Source organism: Tauraco erythrolophus, chromosome 3 (genome assembly GCF_009769465.1).
Source record: "Tauraco erythrolophus isolate bTauEry1 chromosome 3, bTauEry1.pri, whole genome shotgun sequence".
Classification (NCBI taxonomy): domain Eukaryota; kingdom Metazoa; phylum Chordata; class Aves; order Musophagiformes; family Musophagidae; genus Tauraco; species Tauraco erythrolophus.
In genome coordinates this window covers 24,658,757-24,682,054 of record NC_141467.1, presented here as the reverse complement: position 1 = coordinate 24,682,054, position 23,298 = coordinate 24,658,757, and the positions used below count along the sequence as shown (strand labels likewise).

The 23,298-nt window shown below is 40.8% G+C and overlaps 1 protein-coding gene across 2 annotated transcripts in view; it reads right to left on the bottom strand.

Annotated features, from left to right (window-relative positions):
* ADCY2 (adenylate cyclase 2) overlaps window positions 1-23,298 on the bottom strand; it is a 268,653-nt gene that overhangs the window by 13,072 nt on the left and 232,283 nt on the right. Inside the window, exons 17-21 of one of the 2 annotated variants that reach the window (XM_086609062.1) lie at window positions 20,122-20,241; window positions 14,508-14,668; window positions 12,014-12,022; window positions 9,723-9,807; window positions 3,630-3,788 (exon numbers count right to left, since the gene is read on the bottom strand). In XM_086609062.1, coding sequence (XP_086465188.1) covers window positions 3,630-3,788; window positions 9,723-9,807; window positions 12,014-12,022; window positions 14,508-14,668; window positions 20,122-20,241 — 534 coding nt within the window. Of the gene's footprint in view, window positions 1-3,629; window positions 3,789-9,722; window positions 9,808-12,013; window positions 12,023-14,483; window positions 14,669-20,121; window positions 20,242-23,298 lie in introns of both variants that reach the window. The other variant, XM_086609061.1, reaches the window with a different exon arrangement.

Here is a 23,298-nt window from a genome sequence, read left to right as displayed (position 1 = left end):
CTGTTTCTGATACATGCCAGGATTCCGTTGGCTTTCTTGGCTGCTTGGGCACACTGCTGGCTCATGTTCAATCAGCTGTCGACCAGCACCCCCAGGTCCTTCTCTGCTGTGCAGCTTTCCAGCCACACTTCCCCAAGCCTGTAACGCTGCAGGGGGTTGTTGTGGCCCAAGTGCAGGACCCGGCACTTGGTCTTGTTGAATTTCATACAGTTGGCCTTGGCCCATTGATCCAGTCTGTCCGGGTCCCTCTGTAGAGCCTCCTGACCCTCAGGCAGATCAACACTATCTCCCAATTTAGTGTCATCTTCAAACTTGCTGAGGGTGCACTCGATCCCCTCATCCAGATCATTGATAAAGATGTTAAAGAGAACAGGCCCCAACACTGAGCCCTGCGGAACACCACTGGTGACCGGCTGCCAGCTGGATTTAACTCCATTCACCACCATTCTTCAGCTGTTCCTCGAACTTTTGCTTAAGTACCTAACACCGGATAGTGCCTGGGCCCCACAGTTGACTGGACTGCTGAGGGGGTGGCAACTCCTGTCTTAATATGAATGCCACTGGAAAAAAGTCTGTCTTACAGGCATTAAACATGGAGCCCTAATAAGCTATTAGGAAGTGCCTTCACTGTCTTCCCTGAAAGCAGAAGTGTTGCCCAGAATAAATCATGGCAACTTGTGCAATTCACAGTCATCAGGAAGAGAAATATGACTGAGCAAAAGACAGGAGCAGAGATTCAAATAAAAGTGCTGTTCTGACACAGGAAGATCAGTGTGCTCTATGCTGTTGGCTGTTCACCTAGTATGGGGACAAATAACCTGTTAGAAAGGGATGCATGCCTCTTACTATTACAGACATGAATCTTTTTCTATAACCAGAGTTATCACTCCTTCCTCTCCTCCACCTCAAAAATAAATGAACACATTGTATGTGACCACTTGTCATATGCTGAAGCTCAGCAACAGTGTCCCATTTCTCTTCCTTCCTCTCTAATAGAGGCAATATCCATCCTTACTACTGCTCTATAGCACAGTACCAGCATGGAAACAACAACAAATGGCACTGTTTATAACCAGATGAGTAGTGGCTGTCACAATAAATGTCAGAGAATTTTAAGGAGGCATTCCCAGCTAGTTTAATTCGATCATTCACAATAATAAAGGCTGTGGCAATTGGGTATCTAAATTTTCCTATGAGTAATTCTCTTGAAACAGTACTCTCCAAACTGTTTAATCAGAAAATTAAATGCGCCACCATTCCAGGAAGGAATGGCTTAGCCTCTTTCAACAAAAACAAAATCATCCTGTCTTCTGTAGTCAATGCCTTCCTTCCGCCCGCCACCGCCCCCCCCCACCCCGCCCCCGACCTTGATAACATCTGAATTTTTGCTGGTTCGCTCTTTTTACTGTCCCCTCTTCTTCTCCAGTGTCTAGAGACCTTCTCAGGATGCAGGAGGCAAACCGGTCCCATTCTACCTCTTGGAAGGGTATGGCGGTCAGCTTCTCTGGGGTAGAATTTCTGCTCTAAGTAGGGTGCTGGCTCTATCCTGCAGCTAATGAAACAGGATTCCTCTTGCTCTGTAATGTGCTTGCTGGTTAGCCTGCAGCGCAAAAGCTCCTGAGCACTTTTTACTAATAAGGGATCTGGATGCTAACAGCATAAAGGAAAAGGCGGCATAAGCCAGGTGCAGATATATTTAATCCTGGCCCCATTTCCTGCATTTTGTTTTACATTTGTTCCTTTCTTTCTCTCTCTCAACTGTAAAGCACCCTGTTCGGTACCCAGCATGCAGACTATAAGCAGAAATCCAGTTCCGGAGGTTCTGGTAAAGCAAACAAACCTTTATTACAATTTGCTCTGAAGTAGTTTGCTTTTACCACATCAGAATTAGTCAATGTGTATCCTGTTATGAAAAGTCCTTTGCTTGTCCCCTAAAGTACAGTCCCACTACTCCCAGTTAGCATTCATCCACTCATTTTTTCCCCTTTCATTCCTGCTGTCTGTTCTTCAGCAGCATACTTTGTCTTCCCTTTTCTCCATACAGCTGCATGCATAAAATTCTAAGAGAAGTAATATTCTGGAACAGACTATTCATCTATTAGATTAATTTTCATCTCAAAATCTGGTTTAAACAGAAAAGAATATACATAAAACCATATCAACATGAATGTTTGCAATGAAGGAAAATGTGGACAAATTTCAATTTGAGATGTGTTTACCTAAATATCCACACAAAGAAAACAAAAGCTTGATCTGTCCTAACATATTCTCAGGTGTATACACGTACACACATACGCAATGTCCTTTAAGGCTCAACACGTCCTTGCTGACACTGAAACAAATCTGAAGACATGACAGAAGCTTATATTCCTGAACATTTCCAAGGATTTGAAAGGTTTTTTCCTCTTTGAAAACTGTGTTTAAAGACAAACAAAACAAGAAACAACTCAAGATTTATTTTATTTTAAAGGGATGTCAATAAAATTATGTCAAATCATTTTTACTTTGGCTGACATGATAGGTTGGAGAGCTCAGCGTACTACAATTTCTGATCTACACTAAATTTACTAAAGCTCATTCCAATCTAAGAATCTTGAGGGGTGACAATATAAATCCAGTTGCCAATACAAAGGTGAGCAGATGGTGTTGCTCTGCTGGGGAGCTGAGATGAAATAGCACATAAATGAGAAAACAATCTCCTGATGGTTTGCTGTGTTTAATGCCTGAACTGAGAACTGGAGCTGAGCCAACCTGGCTTCCAGCCAAGGTCTTCACTGGATTCAGAGGAACCCCACAGCAGTTTTCATTTGATATTAGCTACCAAATGAATATTTGCAGGTAGTACTAAAGTATTGATAAGCACTGCTTAACGCAAACCGCAGTGAAAGGGAAGACATTGTCCTTTTTGACTCAGGAGATCAAAAATGAATCTGTAAAATTGCCCTCTCCCCTCTTTTGTCAGTTTTGGAACAATTGTTTGGTATGCACAAGTAGCGTTAACATATATGCTATAGCATTTAAGATCTCTGGAACTGCGACTCTCTAAATGCTTTTATTTTTTTTCATCTTTTTTTGCCTTATTAAAACTGTAAAGCAATATTAGGAGCAGATCTAATTTCCACCAAAGTCAACACAGGTCTTTTGGTTGATTGTTCTGGTGCTTGGATTAGGTCCATAAGCAGCGAATAAACAGGTAATTCAGTGTTCAGAATCTTTTCCAGAATTAACATAGCCGCTGTTTCAGGGGAAAGGCTAATTTTCACTCCACTAAGCAAGGTCTCCAGTCACCAGGAGAAAATTCAGAACCTGAATGCAGCTCCACTCGGACCACAAAGAAAAAAAACATCTGAATGCATATGATTTAAATTTAAATCCATGTTGATACAACCATCCCCTTCTTCCTCCTCACCCTTTTTTTTCCTTCTTCGAAAGGCAAAGCGCATTGCCACTTAAGGTACTAAGGTGCACTCAGTGCTGTAAAGCAAGCCTTTCAGGCAGGTAAGGGAGAACGATAGTGAATGTAAACCTATAATCTCACTGTATGGACCTACTGTTCAAATCAGCATTAAGTGGTATTTCCAGGATATGCTGCCTTCTTACAGAGCAGAGGATATACAGAGATGGCTGACCTCATTCTTCAGATTTCTTGCCAAGAAATGTTCAGCTACGTGGGCTGGAAGCACGTTCTCCAGAAGCACCCGATTTAGGTTCTCCATGGTTTCAATCTCTTCCCGCTCTTTTTTGAACTTGTTCTTCCACAGGAAGTCTAACCTACAGTAATATTCATTCTGTTACAAGAGGACACAGAGGTAAAGAAACAATAGGCATCTTGTCCTGCTGGAGTACAGGTTTAAGAGACAAAATAAGCACAGTACACCACCCTTACAAGGCTGTTACTTGGCCACTCAAGTACAATTCCAGATCCCACAGAAATCAAACCCCAAACACGCACTATGTGACATACATTTCATCAAACTTATAAGGCCCCTCCAACAAAAGGCCCATAAAAAGGCTCAGGAAAAATATAAAATAAAGAATGGGAGATTTATTTATTTACTCACAGGCTTTAGCAGAAATTAATTCCAGAAACCAAGCACTGTTACGGAAACCATTTACAGTTTTGCAACTTAGTATCATGTCTTATCTGAAGTGTAGAATTTCACTTACAGTAACAGGCATCTAAGGAAGACCTGAACTTTTACCAGCTTGAACTTATATCATGCAATCAGCACAGTAAAAAGTGGCAGTACAAGAAAAAACAGCCTATTGATATAATTTGCCTTCAGTTTATCAAATAATTATCAGATTATCAAAAACAGCCCAGCCAGTTGGGCCAACCCAGTATTGGTTTTGTTGGGGTTTTTTTTGTTTTGTTTTGTTTTGTTCTTGTTTGTTGGTGGGGTTTTTTTGTTTGTTTTTATTTTTTACACTGCTTTTTACAATACTTTATCCTTCTTTTCTTTTTGTCCTAGAGTTTTCATAATTGTCTTTTAACATCCCCAACAATAGCAATAATTGGAACTATATGGAAATGTATAACATTCCTGGAATATCAGTATTTTTTGAGATCTGATTTCACTAAAAAGATGTTGAAAAATGAATAAAAAAGCATTTTTGTGGAATTCTCTTTACTACTTTTCAATATTGTAAATGTTTTGTCATAAATTCTATGGTGTTATTTCTACAGTAAAGCCTGCACTGGCCTGACTATGTCATTTGAGCTAATATAAATCAAGAGCTATTTCAATGTAGTTCAATGGTTTAATGCTATCATGCAGCCTCATGAAGACTATGTTATTAACCAGGAGAACACGATTATGATGGCAATCTCATTATAGAAAAACCTAAAAATGCTAGCTAGTGTTATTAGCAGTCAGTAAGCATTCACATCAAAATGAGAACAGTCCTTCTTATTGGACAGTGGCTGTCACAGCTCAGAATGATTCACAGATATTTCGTTGAGATTACAGCCAAAGATAGAGTAGAAAGTTGAAATGAGATGGTATTAAAATGATTTGGCAAGCTTTTAAATATGCATATTATATATTTATACATCTAAGTTCCCCACATAGATGATAAATTCAAATGCCATCAAATGTATTCATGCAGAAAAAAATCCAATAAAAACCTGGGATGTCAAAATTATTTGCATAAATGGACAAAAGTAAGCTGGATGCCTGGCATAAAACTCAAATTAGGTATCCATACATTGTACCAACTTTGTATTAAAAAGAAATGGTTCTAGATAAGCCGAAGTCTTCAAAAGATATGTTTCTTCTTTAAGAGCTAGCATTAAACAGATAATTTATTTACTGCTTTATTATTTATTGAATGAAATTTAGGCTGCCACAAAAAATGGCAGAGAACTCAGAAATCAGAAAAACTAAAGCAGAATGTATTCTATGATTTGTATTGAAATTAAAAAATTCAACGTATCATATTTCAAAATGCCTGTTCAGACTTTTGAAAACAAAAAAGCACTACCTTATTAAAATTTACTTTAAATTGTGTTTTTTGTTTGTATGATTTAGCCAATTTAGTATACATGACATTAAAGATCCTGTTCAATCTTTGTAGCCTTGCAGTCATATGAAAACCAAGATTGGTTCCTACTTTACATGTTACCTCTAGAACTTTTTCAACATATAAGAATGAAAATATCTCAGAACAGCCTTTATACATCTGCAGGCACAATACTCTTGAGACACACAAAATTCTCCTTCACCTTATGCCGCTTGACTTGACAGCACTTCTCAGCGGGTGAGCATAGCGGAACACCCATGGAGGCATGAAGGACACTGTTCCTCCAGGCACCACAGGATAATTGGCTTCCTCCAGGAAGGACAAGAGACTACCACGCACCTGTGCAAGGCAATGCAATGCAACCCCAGAGGCCCAAATCAGTGGTAACTTCTTGGACAAAAACAGCTAAGTGCAACAAGAACTGATTCATGTCTCATTGATTGCACAGAGATGGGTTTATCCATATTTTTTAATTTTAGTGGGACACTCATCTGGGTCTATTTTCAATTTTTGCCTGAGTGAGGCAATGAACCAATTCTCTTCACTGAATGAATGTCACATAGAAAGTCAAGATAAGCAACTCAAGAGTAGCTGCCTATGCCGTAGGTGTCTACAGTCAGGGGAGACGAACGCTATAGCATTCAGCAAAGGGGCAGCAAAGGCAGCACTAAAGTAGGTAAGATCACTAGAAATTAAACCTGGGTTTTCATTCAGATGAGAGAGCTAAGGATATTCCACCTCACAGCCCTTACAGACAGCAAGTTTGAGAAACTGTTTCAATATGGAGCATCAGCAGAAGATGTCTTAGAATACATTAATAAGTTGATCAACAAGAAGTCATCAGCTTTAAAGTAACCAAAATGAAAAGCTGCTGGTCTGAAACTTGTGATGAATAGCCTGATCATTCAAACCAGTCACAGTGTCAGAGAACTGACAAATGGTAAGGATAAAATGCAAATCTTTGGAAAGGAACTGAGGTGACCCTGGGAACAATAGAGCAAGGTACTTTGGAAAAAAACTATGCTAAGGAAAAGAGCTATTTAGACAAATAAAGCTGATACAATGGGGAAGAGTTGATGCCTCTCCTGTAAACATGCCTCCATCTGTTACAAGGAAGGCAATGGGCATGTGAATAGGAGTGAAGTCTGAACTAAGTTTTCATTAAATTCTTTCAGAAGAGGCTCTTGAAAAGACTACATTATCTAAGAAGAGAAGGATCCTCTCACAGAATAAAAGCTCACTAAAAAAATGAACAGACTACAAATACAGAGTTTTCACAGCTGAAGGAAGTTGCCATAAACATCTGGGCAGTAAAACAGCCAATGAAGTTCAGTGTTGATAAACACAATATAATCAGTCACGGGAAAAACAAAATATTCACCTAGCCTACAGAATAATGGGATAGGTGTAATTTTAGGTACTGATGAGAAAGGAATTCACAGGCTATGTCAATACCGGTAATTCAAACTGGGCCATAAGAGAGATTTAATGCTCAATAATGCTTAAATGTGAGCATGCTCCTTACACACAAATCTGCATTCTCCCAGGCAATGCCTGGGCAGGGTGCAAGAGCTGCCATTCTCAATATATCATCTGTCTGCTACCAGCCTATTTTCAAATAACTCTAATGGCATGCATGCTGAATGAAATGCATCACTTGACCTCAGTGCAAGGGAATGGTTGTAGCCTGTGCTGGCATGACCATCAAAAGAAGCAGTTCTATTTTCTCCACCTCACTTCTGGCTCCTTACTCACACTATGCTCATTTTTTTTTGGCACAAGCATTGCTGCAGCCACACCATAAAACCAGATCAGGAAACAGATCTGGCTGAAAACCAACCATTTCTCCAGGGTTAATTTTTAAGCCAGATCATTTCACTATTTTGGGCCACTATACAGCTCCACAGGCAGCTGTGCCAGTACAAATGAGGAGATATAAGGATAAGAATGAGTAGCTGAGGGAAAGCCTACTTCTTTCAGTAGGGATGCTGGCTGTGCAGCTAAAAGTATTAGTTGAACCTGAGAATTATGTTGGCTCATATAACATCTGATCATATACCAGTTCTTCCTCTCTTCAATCCCATTCAACCAGACACACATTCCTCCTCCTGTTTTTCCATCAGGACAGACATCTCTCTGACGGGTGGTGAGCAGGTGCACAGAGTTAGACTTGTAGGAAAGCATTCACTTTTTTGCATAGATTAACCTTCTGGTTACTCACTCTGTGGACATTGAAGCACCAATTCCAGCTTAAAGGAAATGGAAAGACCACTTTTCATCAGTGGCTATTATCTTTAGCATTGTTTAAATAATCAGATATTAAGAGAAAAGACATGTTGTTATCTGCAAAGTAGAAAAATGCAAATGTGAACAGAGAAATTACTTGTGTATTACCCTCTGTGGAAGAAGAGTAAGGAAGAATTTTACTTTGCCTACAGTGCCAGGATGGCTCGACAGTGTTCTGCAAGTGGCACTCAATGAAAGTAGTAAGCAGAAAGTTTAAAAATAAACAAGAGACAGATACTTTCATATGACTTTTTATCAAGTTGTGAAACTCATTATCAGGCAGTGTTGGGAAGACAAGGAAGATAAAATAGGTTAAAAAGGATCAAACAGTGTAACAGAAAGCAGAGCAACCAACAGCTATTGAAAGCTGCCACAGAAATGCTGACTGGCAGAAAGTGGGAAGCATATGTACCTGGAAGGGTCGCTCTACACAGGTTCACTTCCTCCCCTCTTCTTTTCCCAAGCATGTGGTACCAGTCAGTGTTACTAACAGTAACTTAAAATGGCAGGTCTTATGCCAGGTATGTATTCAAATTAGTTCATAACATTTTGTAGTTATCATTTAGACTTTGCTTGCGAGCGTCTGAAAATACAGAGGTTTTTTTCTCCTCCTTTAAGGGAGAATAAATTGGCAGAAAAATCAAAGGGAACAGACTGAAGAGCCACAAACAAGAGGTATCATGACAAAGATCCTGAACCTACAGCTCTGAAAACAAAGACTTTTTCCATTACAGGATCATCTTTCAATTGATGTGTGCACTGTTGTTGTGTGCAAAACAAACTTTCTTGTTGACGTGACTGAACCCACAAAGAAATACTCTCCTTGCCCAGTGAAGAGGACATTCTTTCTCACCACCTCCATCTGACACCTTGGTTGACAGGGACTAAAGGTTCTCAACTGATGGGATGAAGTATTTATCCCTCTTTCCTAGGGGAAGTAGCTGTGCTCTAGCCCCACTCTCTGCTACTGTCATCAAATGCAAACTCTAATGCTGCACTGACAGCAAGGCAGATGAAAAGCGTTATTACTAACTCAAGAAGGATGTTCTCCACTATAGCACGTACTGGAGAAGCTGCCAAATAAGAATTTTTTGTCTGGTAACCTGCAGGGCCTGCTTGGCAATTTAAATGACAGTCACTATGTTTTGGGGAATTGTAATGTAAACGAGTGATTTGAAGACAGTATGGGATAAGATCCTTCCCAAGGCTGCAGGCTATTGGGGTACAGGCTGTTCCTGAGATTTCACATGGCTTGCCTCTTCCATCTCAGAGCTGGCTACATCGTTCCTGGCACAACAGGCTGGAATTGCAGCTTTTAGCCATGGATCATGTACAAACCCAAGGATTTAGAGAGAGAACTGCCCTTGCATCTGCCCTCGACTTTGTAAAGGGTAAGACCATTGACATCACGTTTGTACTGAAAAAGCACAACTGGGTAATAAAAAGAGTAGTTTCCTGTTGGGTCATAGTTTTAGTGCAACTGTGGCCTCAGCATGTGGTACACTGGTGTGTGCATGCTACATTGTTTTTGTGTCTATATCAAATGGTAATAACTGTGAAGAAAATAGCGTGTAATTAAGCAACTAGGGAGACAGCAGATGGACGCAGACAGATGGGAGCACACTAGGAAGCTATGAGACAATATTGGTCAGCATGACAAGAAATAGTCACAGCACACTATCAGCATAATGTCTACAGTCTCAGTGACAGTTACTGGTGAGTTTTAAGGGCATGCTGGAAGGTAACAAAGAAAACAGCTTTTTAGATGCTTCTGACGCACCTTTGCAAAGGTGTGGGGCAGAATGGAATAAAGGGGTTTGTCAGAAAACTTAAAAAATGTTTGAGAAGGTGGGAGGCTGCTTGTAGAGACTGGCAGTGTGTCTGATGCAGATGAAGAGAAGTGTGCATCTTACCTGTCTACCCAAAACCAGTAATGTGACAAAGAATATAAACAAAGAAATCGAGCCCATTGTCTTCAGGTCTTTCAGAATTCCTGGCCTGTAAAAAAACCCAAAAAGTAAGTAAAGGAAGCTGCTCAAAAGTTAAAACAAAATTACTTTAGCACAAGAATAAGACCATAATTGTTACTATTTTTCTGGTATGTAAACTAAGACCATTTAAATATGACATGCTTTATTATTTAATGAAATATTATTATTTCTATTATGTAGCTTTATTTGCTTCTACTACATTCTGTGCAAATGTGCCTACATTTTGAAATCCAGTAATAAGATGAGGATTTAGTAAACATAACATCCTTGTTTGCTTGCAAATGGAGAGCATTTGGTGCTTATTCTATACAGGCAGAACAAAAAGAGTTTTTTTATGTAATAACACTACTTCCGTAACGGAGAGTTTCACTGTACCCAATGAATGTGAAAAAACAGAAACTAAAGCACCTAACTCCCAAGATGCCTTTTCACCTCAGAATTACAGGAGACACAAACTAGATCTTGTACAAAGTTTATTAAAAACTCTGTGTTGGGAAAAGACACTAGACGTAAGGGGAAACAGTTCACACTAGCACTCTCCTATTAATGCCATGGAAAGAAGAACCTTGAGAGATTTAGGAAAGAAAATACCAAGAGACACACAGCTTGACTGGCAAAACCAAGGCTGCCAGAAGCACATGCTAAATCTAACCTGTCATGTGGTTCGCCGTCGCATCATAGACATATATTTACCACTAATGCAATGGAAACATAAAGACCTGCACTTGTTTATTTACTCTCCAGATTTAAGAGCAAAGAAAATATACACTTTTTGAAAAATTCAGATCCTTCCAATAGTATCTCCATGTCCTAAAAATCTCGAGCAGATTACAGCACGGGAAAAACGATGCTGAAACTCTATTCTGAATATTCAGGTTTTCTGTTGTGGCACATGCGCCATACACTCAGCCTACGTAGAATAGCATCACCTTTTTTTTGAAAATGAGGTAGAAATTACACACGTCCAAAAATTATTTTACACAGTAATACTTCAGATTAGAGTAATAATTTTGATCTTACATATTATCACCTATAACAAAGATTTCAGCAGTCTCACTGAAAAATTATCATACAAATTTGCAAGCATAGCAAAAAAAATCCAAACTGTTGGTCTACGAATTTTTTCAATAGCCAAGACTTCATTTGAAAAGTTTTAAGACAATGTACTAGTTCTGAGGAAATTGATTTTCTTTGGATTACAGCAAATATGCTTTAACAGCTGCAATTATATTCAGCCTTAGGCCTTAACAACCTTAATCATGACTTCTTCTTAATGTCCTTTACTACAAAAATGCAAATTAAACGACACTATATTTCCTATAGTATGTAATTTAAAGACTTTGCCCAGTCTTGTCTATTTTATTCTAATGATGGGAGGTGTGACATTAAATTATATATTAACTGCAGCATGACAATGATTTTCAAAGAATCATAGAATGGTTTGGGTTGGAAGACACTTAAAGATTATCTAGCTCCAACCCCCCTGCCATGCACAGGGATGCCTTCCACTAGACCAGGTTGCTCAAAGCCTCATCCAACCTGGCCTTGAACACTTTCAGGGATGGGGCATTCACAACTTCTCTGGGCAACCTCTTCCAGTGTCTCAGTACCCTCTGAGTGAAGAATTTCTTCCTTAGATCTAATCAAAATCTTTCAGTTTAAAGCCATTGCCCCTTGTCCTATCACTACACATCCTTGTAAAAGGTCCCTCTCCAGCTTTCTTGTAGGCCCCCTTTAGGGTCTGGAAGGCTGCTAGAAGGTCTTCCTGGAGCCTTCTCCAGGCTCAACAACCTCAAATCTCTCAGCCTGTCTTCATAGCAGAGGTGCTCCAGACATCAGAGCACCTTTGTGACCCTTCTCCAGACCCGCTACAACAGCTCCATGTCCTTCTGATGTTGGGGGCCCCACAGCTGAACGCAGTCCTCTAGGTGGGGTCTCACAAGAGCAGAGTAGAGGGGCAGAATCACCTCCCTCCACCTGCTGGCTGCGCTTCTTTGGATGCAGCCCAGGATACGGTTGGCTTTCTGGGCTGCCAGCGCACGTTGCCGGCTCATGTTGAGCTTCTCATCCACCAGCACTCCCAAGTCCTTTTCCTCCATTCTGCTCTCAATTCATTCTCCTCCCAGCCTGTATTTGTGCTTGGATTTCCCTGTCCCACATGCAGGACCTTGCACTTAGCCTTGTTGAACTTCATGAAGTTTGCATGGGCCCACCTCTCCAGCCTGTCAAGGTCCCTCTGGATGGCATCCCTTCCCTCCAGCGTGTCCACAACACCACATAGCTTGGTGTCGTCTGCAAACTTGATGAGGGTGCATTCGATCCCACTGTCCATGTCACTGACAAAGATGTTAAACAGCACCGGTCCCAATACCAACCCCTCAGGAATGCCATTTGTCACTGGCCTCTGCTTGGACATCAAGCTGTTAACCACAACTCTTTGAGTGCGACCATCCAACCAATTCCTTATCCACCGAGTGGTCCACTTGTCAAATCCAAGTCTCTTCAATTTAGAGACAAGGATGTTGTGTGGGACAGTGTCAAATGCTTTGGACAAGTCCAGGTAGATGATGTTGCTCTTCCTTTATCCACCAAATCAGTCAGGCATGATTTGCCTTTAGTGAAGCTATGTTGGCTGTCACCAATCACCTCCTTATTTTACATGTGCCTTAGCATAGTTTCCAGGAGGATTTGCTTTATGATCTTGCTGGGTACAAAGGTGAGATTGATAGGCCTGTAGTTCCCCGTGTCTTTCTTTTTTTTCCCTTTCTAAAAATGGGGATTATGTTTCCCCTTCTAAAATCAGTAGGAATTTCACTGGACTGGCATGACTCTCAAATATGATGGATAGTGACTTCATCTGCCAGTTCCCTCAAGACCCATGGATGCATCTCATCAGATCCCACGGACTTGTGCACCCTCAGGTTCCTTAGATGGACCCAAACTTGTTCTTCTCCTGCAGTGGGAAGTTCTTAACTCTCTGAGCCCCTGCCTCTGCTGTCTGTGACTTGGGTGGTGTGGCTAGTGCACTTGCCAGTGAAGACTTAGGTAAAAAAGTCATAGAGAACCTCAGTCTGCTCCATATCCCAGGTAATCAGGTCTCCAAGCTTTCCTAACTTGATCCCTGGCTGCTGAGATAATTTCTCTGTATTCCTCTTAGGCTACCTGTCCCTGCTTCCACCCGCTACAGAGGCTTCTCTTTTGTGCTTGAATTTGTCCAGGAGCTTCTTTTTCATCCATGCAGGCCTCCTGGTGTTTTTGCCTGATTTCCTCTTTGTTGGAATGCATCATTCTTGAGCTTGGAGGAGGTGATCCTTGAATATTAATCGCTTTCTCTGGCTCCTCTTCTCTCCAGGGTTTTATCCCATGGTACTCTACCAAGCAGATCCCTGAAGAGGCCAAAGTCTGCTCTCCTGAAGTCCACTCTCCTCGCTGTGCTAAGGATCTTGAACTCTACCATTTCTTGGTCACTGCGTCCAAGGATGCCCTTGAGCTTCACATTCCTCACCAGTCCCTCCTTGTTGGTGAGGATAAGGTCCAGCATAGCATCTCTCTTCGTTGGTTCCTGTCGTGGGTTATGTTGAACCGCCCCACACACAGCCGGTCACTCCCCCTCCCCCACCCCCAGGAATGAGGGAGAGAATTAAAGGATAAACGTGAAACCCGTGGGTTGAGATAAGAGTGATTTAATACAGATGATTTAATACAATGTAGGTGCTCACCACCCCTCGTATGCGAAGCCCGTCTCGTCCCGAAAACTGCAAATCCCAGACGAACGCGAGGCCCCGAAATAGAGAGGGGCAGAGAGGGAGAGAAAGAGAGAGAGAGAGAAAGAAAAAAAAACAGCAGAGCAACAGCACAGCAAGCGCAAAAGAGCAAAAGTGCAAAAAGAGCAAAAGCGCAAAAGCCCCTCTTCCCGGCTGACCCTCGCTTTTATACTGGGCATGACGCTGCATGATATGGAATACTAATTGGCCAGTTTGGCCCTCAGTCTTAAGTTCCACACAAATGACAAGGGGAATCGTGTCCCCCTTGTCCCAGCTATGCTCCCCCCTTATCCTGCCGTGTTTCTGTACTCCGCACACTGAAAAGTCCTTGGAGTTTCACTTCCAACCACAAACATCAGCTTGCTATCAACATTCTTCTCAGAGTGAGCCTCTGAGTGAAACCAAAACAGGGAGCTCTTCTGGCTGTTAAAAAAAACTCTGTCCCAGCTAAAACTGGGACAGTTCCTCTTATCACTTGGCGAAGGAAGTTATCATTAATGCATTCCAGGAACCTCCTGGATTGCTTATGCCCTGTTGCGTTGCCCCTCCAACAAATATCGGGGTGGCTGAATTCCCCCATGAGGACCAGAGCTTGTGAATATGAGGCTGCTCCTATCTGTCTATAGAGGGCCTCACCCACTCAGTCTTCCTGGTCGAGTGGCCTCTAGCAGACCCTCACTACTATGTCCCCTGTCCCTGCCCTCCCATTAATTCTGACCGTAAGCTCTTGGTCAGGTTCTCATCCATTCCCAGGCAGAGCTCCATGCACTCCAGCTGGTCATTGACATAGCACTGACATTTTAAATTGTTACTTTTAGATTATATAGCCAAACATATAGAAAGAAAATCTGTTCCATGACATAAGAACTGCCACAGGTAGTATTTAATTTCTATTAATTTCAGAAGGAAATCCACCTACCTTCTAAGAGGTGCCGTTGCGTACATAAATTTGCTGTAGTCATCCAGCATGGGCCCATGGGTGTGCAGAAGGATAACATTGTAGCCCACCAATGCAATCAACATTATCATCATTTTCAACTCATAATTTATCCTCAGGAAAACAGAACAGGAAATAAGTCCTAATATGCAGCTGTATATGAAATACTGGCAAAGAAAAATGAAATGGAAAATATTTAGAATTTGGCTCTTGAGTAGGAAATCATATATACTAAAATGCTCAGGCTAGTTTAAAAAATATTGACTGACCACTTAAGCATGGAATCTATCACAACCTGGGACATTATGGTTTACAGACAGTCAATAACAACTGTATGTTGGTATTTCATAAAACAGACCCTTTTTCTTACTAGGCTCCAATTCACTCAAAACTCAATAGAATCCAGACTATTCTTCCAGTTTATGCTCCCTAACGTTCACTCTTTGTCACTTTTGATTTACTTATCTACAGTAGCAAGGAGTGACTATCCATGGGACATCACTGCTGGTGTTCAAGTCTAATGCAAGAGCCTACTTACTTCCAGCAGCCTGACAAAAGATTTATTTCTGTGCCACTGTAAGGTTTTCACTCATGCTGGAGTTCAGTCACTACCCTATATGTATTACTAGCATAAGGGTCACGGTAAAACGCCCAAAGATCTCTAGACAACAATTCCATTGACTATATTGGCAGTATTCATAAATTGATGCAATACAGAGTTGTTATGTCTTGTGTGATCTGATCTAAGTGGTCCTGCTCCGGCAGGGGGATTGGACTAGATGATCCTTTGAGGTCCCTTCCAATCCCTAACAGTCTGTAATTCTATGATTCACAGATATGCAATTTTATGAACTCTAGAAATAAAGATGAGATATGAAGACTATAAAATTATTAACATGGCCTATCCATAATATAAATAAAAATCCTTCTGTCAAGTGCTCTTGAGTTAGACTACATAAGAACACATTCAATCATTAAAAAAGTCTTTGCTTTCCTATGTCTTCTATACCAACAAAAATATGTATGGTTGAAGCTAAATTCCTTTAAAATATTTTCTCTGGATACTTTCTGGAAATGGATTACGACATCAAAATTAATGTTAAAACAGGAATAATACATTCTCACTAGAATAATTATCTTAGTTCTTAATATACAGCACCTTTGCCAAAGACACTTCCTTAAAATTACAGTCCCGCACCTTATAAGGAAGTTATCTTTTCTGAAACTACAAAGTATTCTATTTCTAGATAAGCTATTTTCAGACTACTGTTGACTTGTTGATGGCAGTAGTTCTGACAGAACCTGAATCACTGTTTGGAAGAATAATTTTCACAGCACCCATCGGACAGAATTGATCTGCCATCTGAATCTCTGCCGTTACTGTAATTTGCTTGCAGATCTGCTTGAAACAAGAAATAGAAAGAACTGCTGTTCAGAATCACCAAAAATAAATCTTCTCTGATGGCTGCATTCCACAGGAGGTCACATTCTGAATTCAGTGTTACGTAAAAGTAGCACGACTGATTTTTTACAGTGTAAGTCATTCTACTTGTGAAATCAGTTTTCCAAAAAGAAACAAGAAAACAAAAGGCAGTCTTAAATCCAGAACTGGACGTAGTTTGACAAAGACCAAGAAATTTCCAAGTGGAATAGACAATCTGTTAGTGTTCCATAAGAATACACAAACTAGACTGAAAATTTCACCTCAGATTTCAAACGAGAGTGGATAGATTAGAGCGGCGCAGCCACACATTTCAGAATGCAGACTCCGATGTTGTGTATTGCAACGCAAGACTCCAGTAAGCAACAAGCAGATCTGGAAACGAGCAAGCAGGCAGCTCTGCTGGAACAGCCACACCACATTATGAAGCTTTTTTTTCCAAAATGCCCTCTTAAATAAACCTTTTTTCCAATTGTATCTTGCTATTGTTTCTGAGTGCTTAACATTGCAAAGAAATTTTTCAGTTCCTGTCAAAGGAACAGAAATGTCATCCTTTTAATAACAGAATTTGCAAATTTTAGTAGATTCCTAAAGTATTGTAGCTCGAATCCTTTGACCCTTTCAGCTCTTCAGATTGACGTAAAAGGCCTTGAAAAAAAATCAGAGGAGGAACTGCTAGACAAAATGCTTCAAAAGATACACTGTAGAGGAATAAAGGTAACTGGCATCGTAGCTAGCATCTCAGAAGGACACATGCAGCTACAAAGCTGGCAAGACACTGGAAAACAGTAACGATTTGATGAAGGAACAGTCAAAGTAGTCTTATTTCATACAGAAAACCATGGCTGTTGAAATTGCTGTCATATGTATAGTGTGAGAGCTCTGGTCTTTGTCAAAGCACAAAAATTGCAAGCTGTCAGACAAATGGCAGTCTATCTCCTGGGCCAAGTCGTCTGCTCTCAGTTTATCAGATGAACATGAACTTTCCTACAGAGGAATTAATGTCCAGCTGGGAAAAAGTACAGCTTTTGTGTGCAGGTATACTGGGCTTGTTTCTTAGACAAGTTCTTCAAGATCCGTTTCAGGCTTGTTCATCCTACACCTCTGTACAACCTACTGAAGAATGAAAAGGGCTCAGACTACACAGGCATTGAGGCTTTTTCCAAGGCAGAGAGTTGCAGTGATATCAATCCTTTATAGCTACTCTGACTGAAAGATCACTGCACACCGAAGAATTATCAATCCACATCGCAGCGAAGCTGAGCAGATGCAGGTCCGTGCTGTGCTCTGCATGTCCCTTGGACACACGACAACCTCAGCCAACTTATGGCAACTGAGGGGCCTGCAGGCAGCTCCCGCTTGGCACCAGTGGTTATGCCACCTCTGTGGCCCCGACTTTATGTAACGGTGCAGCAGTGGGTCTTCATGGACATCATTTCTGTCTGACAGCAGAAACGATGAATAAAAATGTTTCTTTTAAGAAAATGCTTTAAGAGCTTAAAAGAGGAAAAGGCTGGGTAGCCTCTCCACAGATGGGATCTGCACCACACGCTGTCCCTGACTGCAGGACCATCTGATGCTGCACGATTCAGAGTTCCCAGCATCTGAAGTCAGTAACATCGTCTATTCTCTTTTTTTTCTTTCTGTGCTAGTTCCAATAAACGCTATTTTAACTGATACCTTACAGAGCCTGAGTGACAGCCCAGTGCATTTGGTCTGTTCTCTTAAAATTTAAGACCTACAGTTCTGTGGTTATAAAGATCTTCATAAAAGTAAAAAGGGATTCTAATCCAATATATTTACAGAGAAAAACTTGAGAAGAAAGTAATTCTGGAATTCTCTAGTCAAATAAAGTGCATTCCAAAACTGCATCTTTTAGAAGTCAGTATTATGACTTTTATTTATTTATTTAACATGTGGAAGTGGCAGCACTGATACCACACTGTATTTTATCACAGGAAGAGATAAGCACAACTGGAAATCTCTCATGCCTAACTACTATTCTATGGAAACTACAGAACCATCATAGCAAAACTAAACAATAACTAAATACAAGCAAAGTCCCTAAAATTTACTGTGTAATCTTTCCTAAGACTTTAAAAAGAGCAAGAAATGTAACTAAGAAAAGTTATTTTGGGGGGGTGGATGAGGAGGAGAATCAATCAATACGCTTAGAAATGAACGAAATTCTGTTGTGGCTGAAATATTTAAAAAATCTGTTATTCATTCATTTTAGATGACATAGTCAATAGGCCTGTCAGGTCCACTATCATAAATCACAGGAAGTTTATCTGCAGGAATAAAGCTTAAAGCTAACACACAGATTCAGAAGATTGAATTTTTAATTTAAGGAAACAAACATTTGTCATCTTAAGTATTCAATATATCATTCAGTAAAGAGAGAATAATTTTATTTCGAAATTTAAAAAAAAGATCAAAAGTAGTAACTCAAAAGGAATTTGCAGCTTTTTCAAGCTAGAAGTTGCGCAGTGCCCGAGGACGAACATGATGTGCATTTGAGAGCTGTTTAATAAAAAAAGTGAGGGAAAAAGTGTTTAAAAACTTTAGCCAACCTAACCTTTTCATTTATTATTATCAGAAGTGACATTTTAACATAATATTTGGGGCCAATTTAGCAAAGACAAAGTTGAAAGAATGCAAATCAAAGTTTGATGAAAGAATGCATTTTAATAGTTTAAGATCTATAAACTACTAATTTTTAGAAATGTGCTAATCATGCGAAGAGCTGGCAAACATCTTACTTATACATGGGAAAAAAAAGGAAAAAGACACAAAGATTTTTTTGAAGAACAGCAGGTTTAATCTTAATAATAAGTGTAATTTTTGAAAACTGTATCCTTCATATGCTTGATGGAAAACTTACTGGTAAAAAACCCACAAAACACCTTTCAGGATGTTCAAAACTATAACAAGTAATACAAAAAAAGATATGTAGAAATACTGCTAACTAAAAAAGCAAACAAACACAACCAACCATTGGAACAATTTGTTTCTACGTGCTTGTGAGTGTGAACATATGCAGAGGCTGGGAGAAAGACTGCATCATTTCTTTGACAAGGATAGCTTGATGCCAAGGCCAAAAGAAGATGTAGGCACCTCTCCACACCTGGTGATATTTAGTTAGCTAAATTTGAAAATGCGAAATACAAACTCACGCTCTGCTGTTGCTTTAACAGGGAGGTGGTGAAAGTTCGTAAGTGCTGCAGTTACTGCAACTGTTTTGTTTTTTTTTTTCCAAGAGAGTTCTATACACAATTAACATCTTGCATTTGTGTGTGCCTCGGATCGTTTAGCTTGACATAGTGAATAGCACATTTCCATACTGTGTGGAAATCATCACGCATCATTCTGGTACTGGTCTCATCAATTCTGCATGGAGATAAAATAATCTCCCTTCTCCTCTCGCTACCTCCTGCTTGTTCATCCAAAGACTATTGACCTATTTTGGAACAATACACAGCTTGTTATGTTCAACCACAGGTCTTTCGTAATCCCTTTAAGAATCATTGCTCTCTAGGATACAGATCCCATTTTTTTTGGAATGCCCTTCCCCCTCTTCTTGCATGTGCTACTGTGCTTTTGTTCACACTAAGATATCTCCAAATCAATTCAGATCTTTTCAACAGTTTATATAGTGGTACACAAATGTATTATTCCCCCCTCTCATCTCATCTCTTAATCAAATATGCAATGACAGAAGTGTGACGATCACAGATTTCACATTCAGTGCCAGGTCAATGATGAAAGTGGTGAATATTTTAAGGTCTACCACTGGCCCTTGTGAAACTCATCTGCAGACCAACCTGGTTTTCTCATTGACAACGATGCGGAGCTTTCAGTGCACAGTCTGCTTTGCAGTCACTGTGTGTTCTCCTGATACCTCGTAAGGCCAATTTATTGGCATGGATGAGCTATGCTTCTTACTTACCAGACTGTTTCCTGCTTTTTAATCTGACATTCATTAAAACCTCTATTTTCAGAAGTACTAACCTCCTTTAACTTCCCATTTCCTTCAAATGCAGTTGCAGGTGACTGAAAAAAAATCAAGCTTTTGCTACAGTCTTAAAAACTGGTGGGTGTTTAACTTCAAGCAGATCCAGCAACAGTCAATTTAGCTTAATTGTTGTAAACAAACAAGGAAATGTAAAATGAACTTACCGGTAGGAAAAAACAGTTGTTTTGTATACACCACCGTGTCTGATTACTCGAATTAGGAAAACTTGCATTTGATGAATTAAGAACTGAGGGAAAAGCTTTCACAGCATTATCCAGGAAAAACTAGAGAAAAACAACAGAAAATCCATTAGCTTGTCAGCTGTTTAAGGTCAAAATAGAGAAGAGAAATGAAGAAGCAGAGAAAGTCTTGCCAGTATTCATTTAACTTCGGTATTTCACTGCAAATCGAAATAGAAAAAAGAAAATGACATCACTTGATTAGTCGTTCCTGAATGCTCAAACAAAGCCAACTTTGTTAACCTCCATCTGACACTTTCCATTTGAATAAAAGACAAAAGGCTCTTTGTCATGTTACTTTCATATATCAGAAGCTCACACACAAGAAAGACAATGAAGAAATAAATTCAATATTAATAATTCATGGGTTTACTTCCACGGAACATCCTATTTAAACACAGGAAGAATTAAAAAAAGAATAAGTCTACTGAAGCTGATTTACATGAATGTAATCCTTCTTGTAATAACAATGACGATAATATTGGTATTAATGTTATTGAAACAGAAGAGTGGAACCAGTTTATCCTGGGTCACCAATTTCAGCCAGTTGATGTCACAGGTAGCTGTCATCATACAGTACCCTTCGATATATTGATCCAGTGCTTTCTTAATGGATTACATTTGACAACATTAATTCCACTGCTTTGAATCTCACCACTTAAACTGCTTCTAAGTTTAACCAGCATTCACAGCCAGTTCCCATGTTTTTTTTCTTCTTGTGCTAATCTCATCCTTTACCTTCCACACAGCTCCTTTCTCTCCCTGGTATTTATGTTATAGAATCATAGAATCATAGAATGGTTAGAGTTGGAAAGGATCTCAAAGATCCTCTAGTTCCAATCCCCTTGCAATGGGCAGGGAAACCCTCCACTACACTAGGCTGCCCAAAGCCTCATCCAACCTGGCCTTGAACACTTTCAGGGATGGGGCATCTATAACTTCTCTGGGCAACCTGTTCCAGTACCTCACCACCCTCTGAGTGAAAAATTTCTTCCTTGTATCTAATCTAAATCTGCCCTCTTTAAATGTAAATCCATTGCCCCTTGTCCTGTCCCTACACGCCCTTGTAAAAAGTCCCTCTCCAGCTTTCCTGTAGGCCCCCTTTAAGTACTGGAAAGCTGCTATAAGATCACCCCGGAGCCTTCTCTTCTCCAGGCTGAACAGCCTCAACTCTCTCAGCCTGTCTTCATAGCAGAGGTGCTCCAGCCCTTGGATCATCTTCGTGGCCCTTCTCCAGACCCGCTACAACAGCTCCCTGTCCTTCTTGTGTTGGGGACTCCAGAGCTGAATGCAGTATTCCAGGTGTGGTCTCACAAGAGCAGAGTCGAGTCACCTCCCTCAACCTGCTAGCCACACTTCTTTGGATGCAGCCCAGGACACGGTTGGCTTTCTGGTCTGCCAGCGCACACTGCCGGCTCACGTTGAGTTTCTCATCCAGCAGCACTCCCAAGTCCTTTTCCTCAGGGCTGCTCTCAATCCATTCTCCGCCCAGCCTGTACTTGTGCTTGGGATTGCCCCGACCCATGTGCAGGACCTTGCACTTGGCCTCGTTGAACTTCATGAGGTTCTCACAGGCCCACCTCTCCAGCCTGTTCAGGTCCATCTGGATGGCATCCCTTCCCTCCAGGGTGTCCACAACACCGCACAACTTGGTATCATCTGCAAACTTGCTGAGGGTGCACTCGATCCCGCTGTCCATGTCACCAACAAAGATATTAAATAGCACTGGCCCCAGTACTGACCCCTGAGGAACACCACTCGTCACAGGCCTCCACTTGGACGTTGAACCGTTGGCCACAACTCTTTGAGTGCAACCATCCAGTCAATTCGTTATCCACTGAATGGTCCATCCATCAAAACCATGTCTTTCCAGTTTAGAGACAAGCATGTCGTGTGAGACAGTATCAAATGCTTGAATAAGTCCAGGTAGACGATGTCAGTTGCTCTTCCCCTATCCATCAATGCTGTAACCTCGTCATAGAAGGCCACCAAATTAGTCAGGCAGGATTTGCCCTTAGTGAAGCCATGTTGGCTGTCACCAATCACCTCCTTATTTTCTATGTGCCTTAGCATAGCCGCCAGGAGGATCTGCTCCATGATCTTGCTGGGCACAGAGGTGAGACTGACTGGCCTGTAGTTCCCTGGGTCTTCTTTTTTTCCCTTTTTAAAGATGGGGGCTATGTTTCCGCTTTTCCAGTCATTGGGAACTTCACCGGATTGCCACAACTTCTGAAATATGATGGATAGTGGCTTAGCAACTTCATCAGCCAGTTCCCTCAGGACTTGTGGATGTACCTCATCAGGTCCCACGGACTTGTCCACCTTCAGGTTCTTTAAATGGTCTCAAACCTGATCTTCTCCTACAGCGGATGGTTCTTCATTCTCCCACTCCCTGCCAATATTTATGTTGCCAATATTTAAGGCCATCTCAGTCTTCAACATGCTTAGCAACTATACAATGCCACATTCCCTGTATCCGGTCTGGACTCAGAAGTATCAGTGCAGAACGAGGAGGAGGAGGATTGGTTTAGGTGCATGTCATAACAGGAAGACAATGTCTAAGCTGCTTTGCCCACAGTTAAGGGGGGAAAAAAACCCACGTCAAACCTGACCAAACTGCAGGTAATCAAGATTCTGTGATTACAAATACAGTACAATAGAATAGAATAGAACAGATCAGAACTGTTCTGAACAGAACAGCAAGTTCCGTTGGAAGGGACCTATAACGACCATCTGTTTAACTGCCTGACCACATTATCAAGGGCATTGTCCGAATGCCTCTTAAAAACTGACAGCCTTGGGGCACCAACCACCTCTCTAGAACACCTGTTCCAGTGTTTGACCACCTTGTTTGACCCGTAGGTTTGAATTATTCCCACACGTCTTGTCACTAGATCACAGGGAGAAGAGATCAGCACCTCCCTTCCCCTCCTCAGGAAGCTGTGGAGAGAAACGAGGCCACTCCTTTCATTCTGTCAGGTAAACTGAAGCTCAAACGCTAGATTAACTTCCATTTATTCCTGTTTAATCTCAGCATAATTTCTTTGCTTTCCCAAATGAAGAATATTTCCTATGGCATTAACTGACATAAAACAGTAGTCA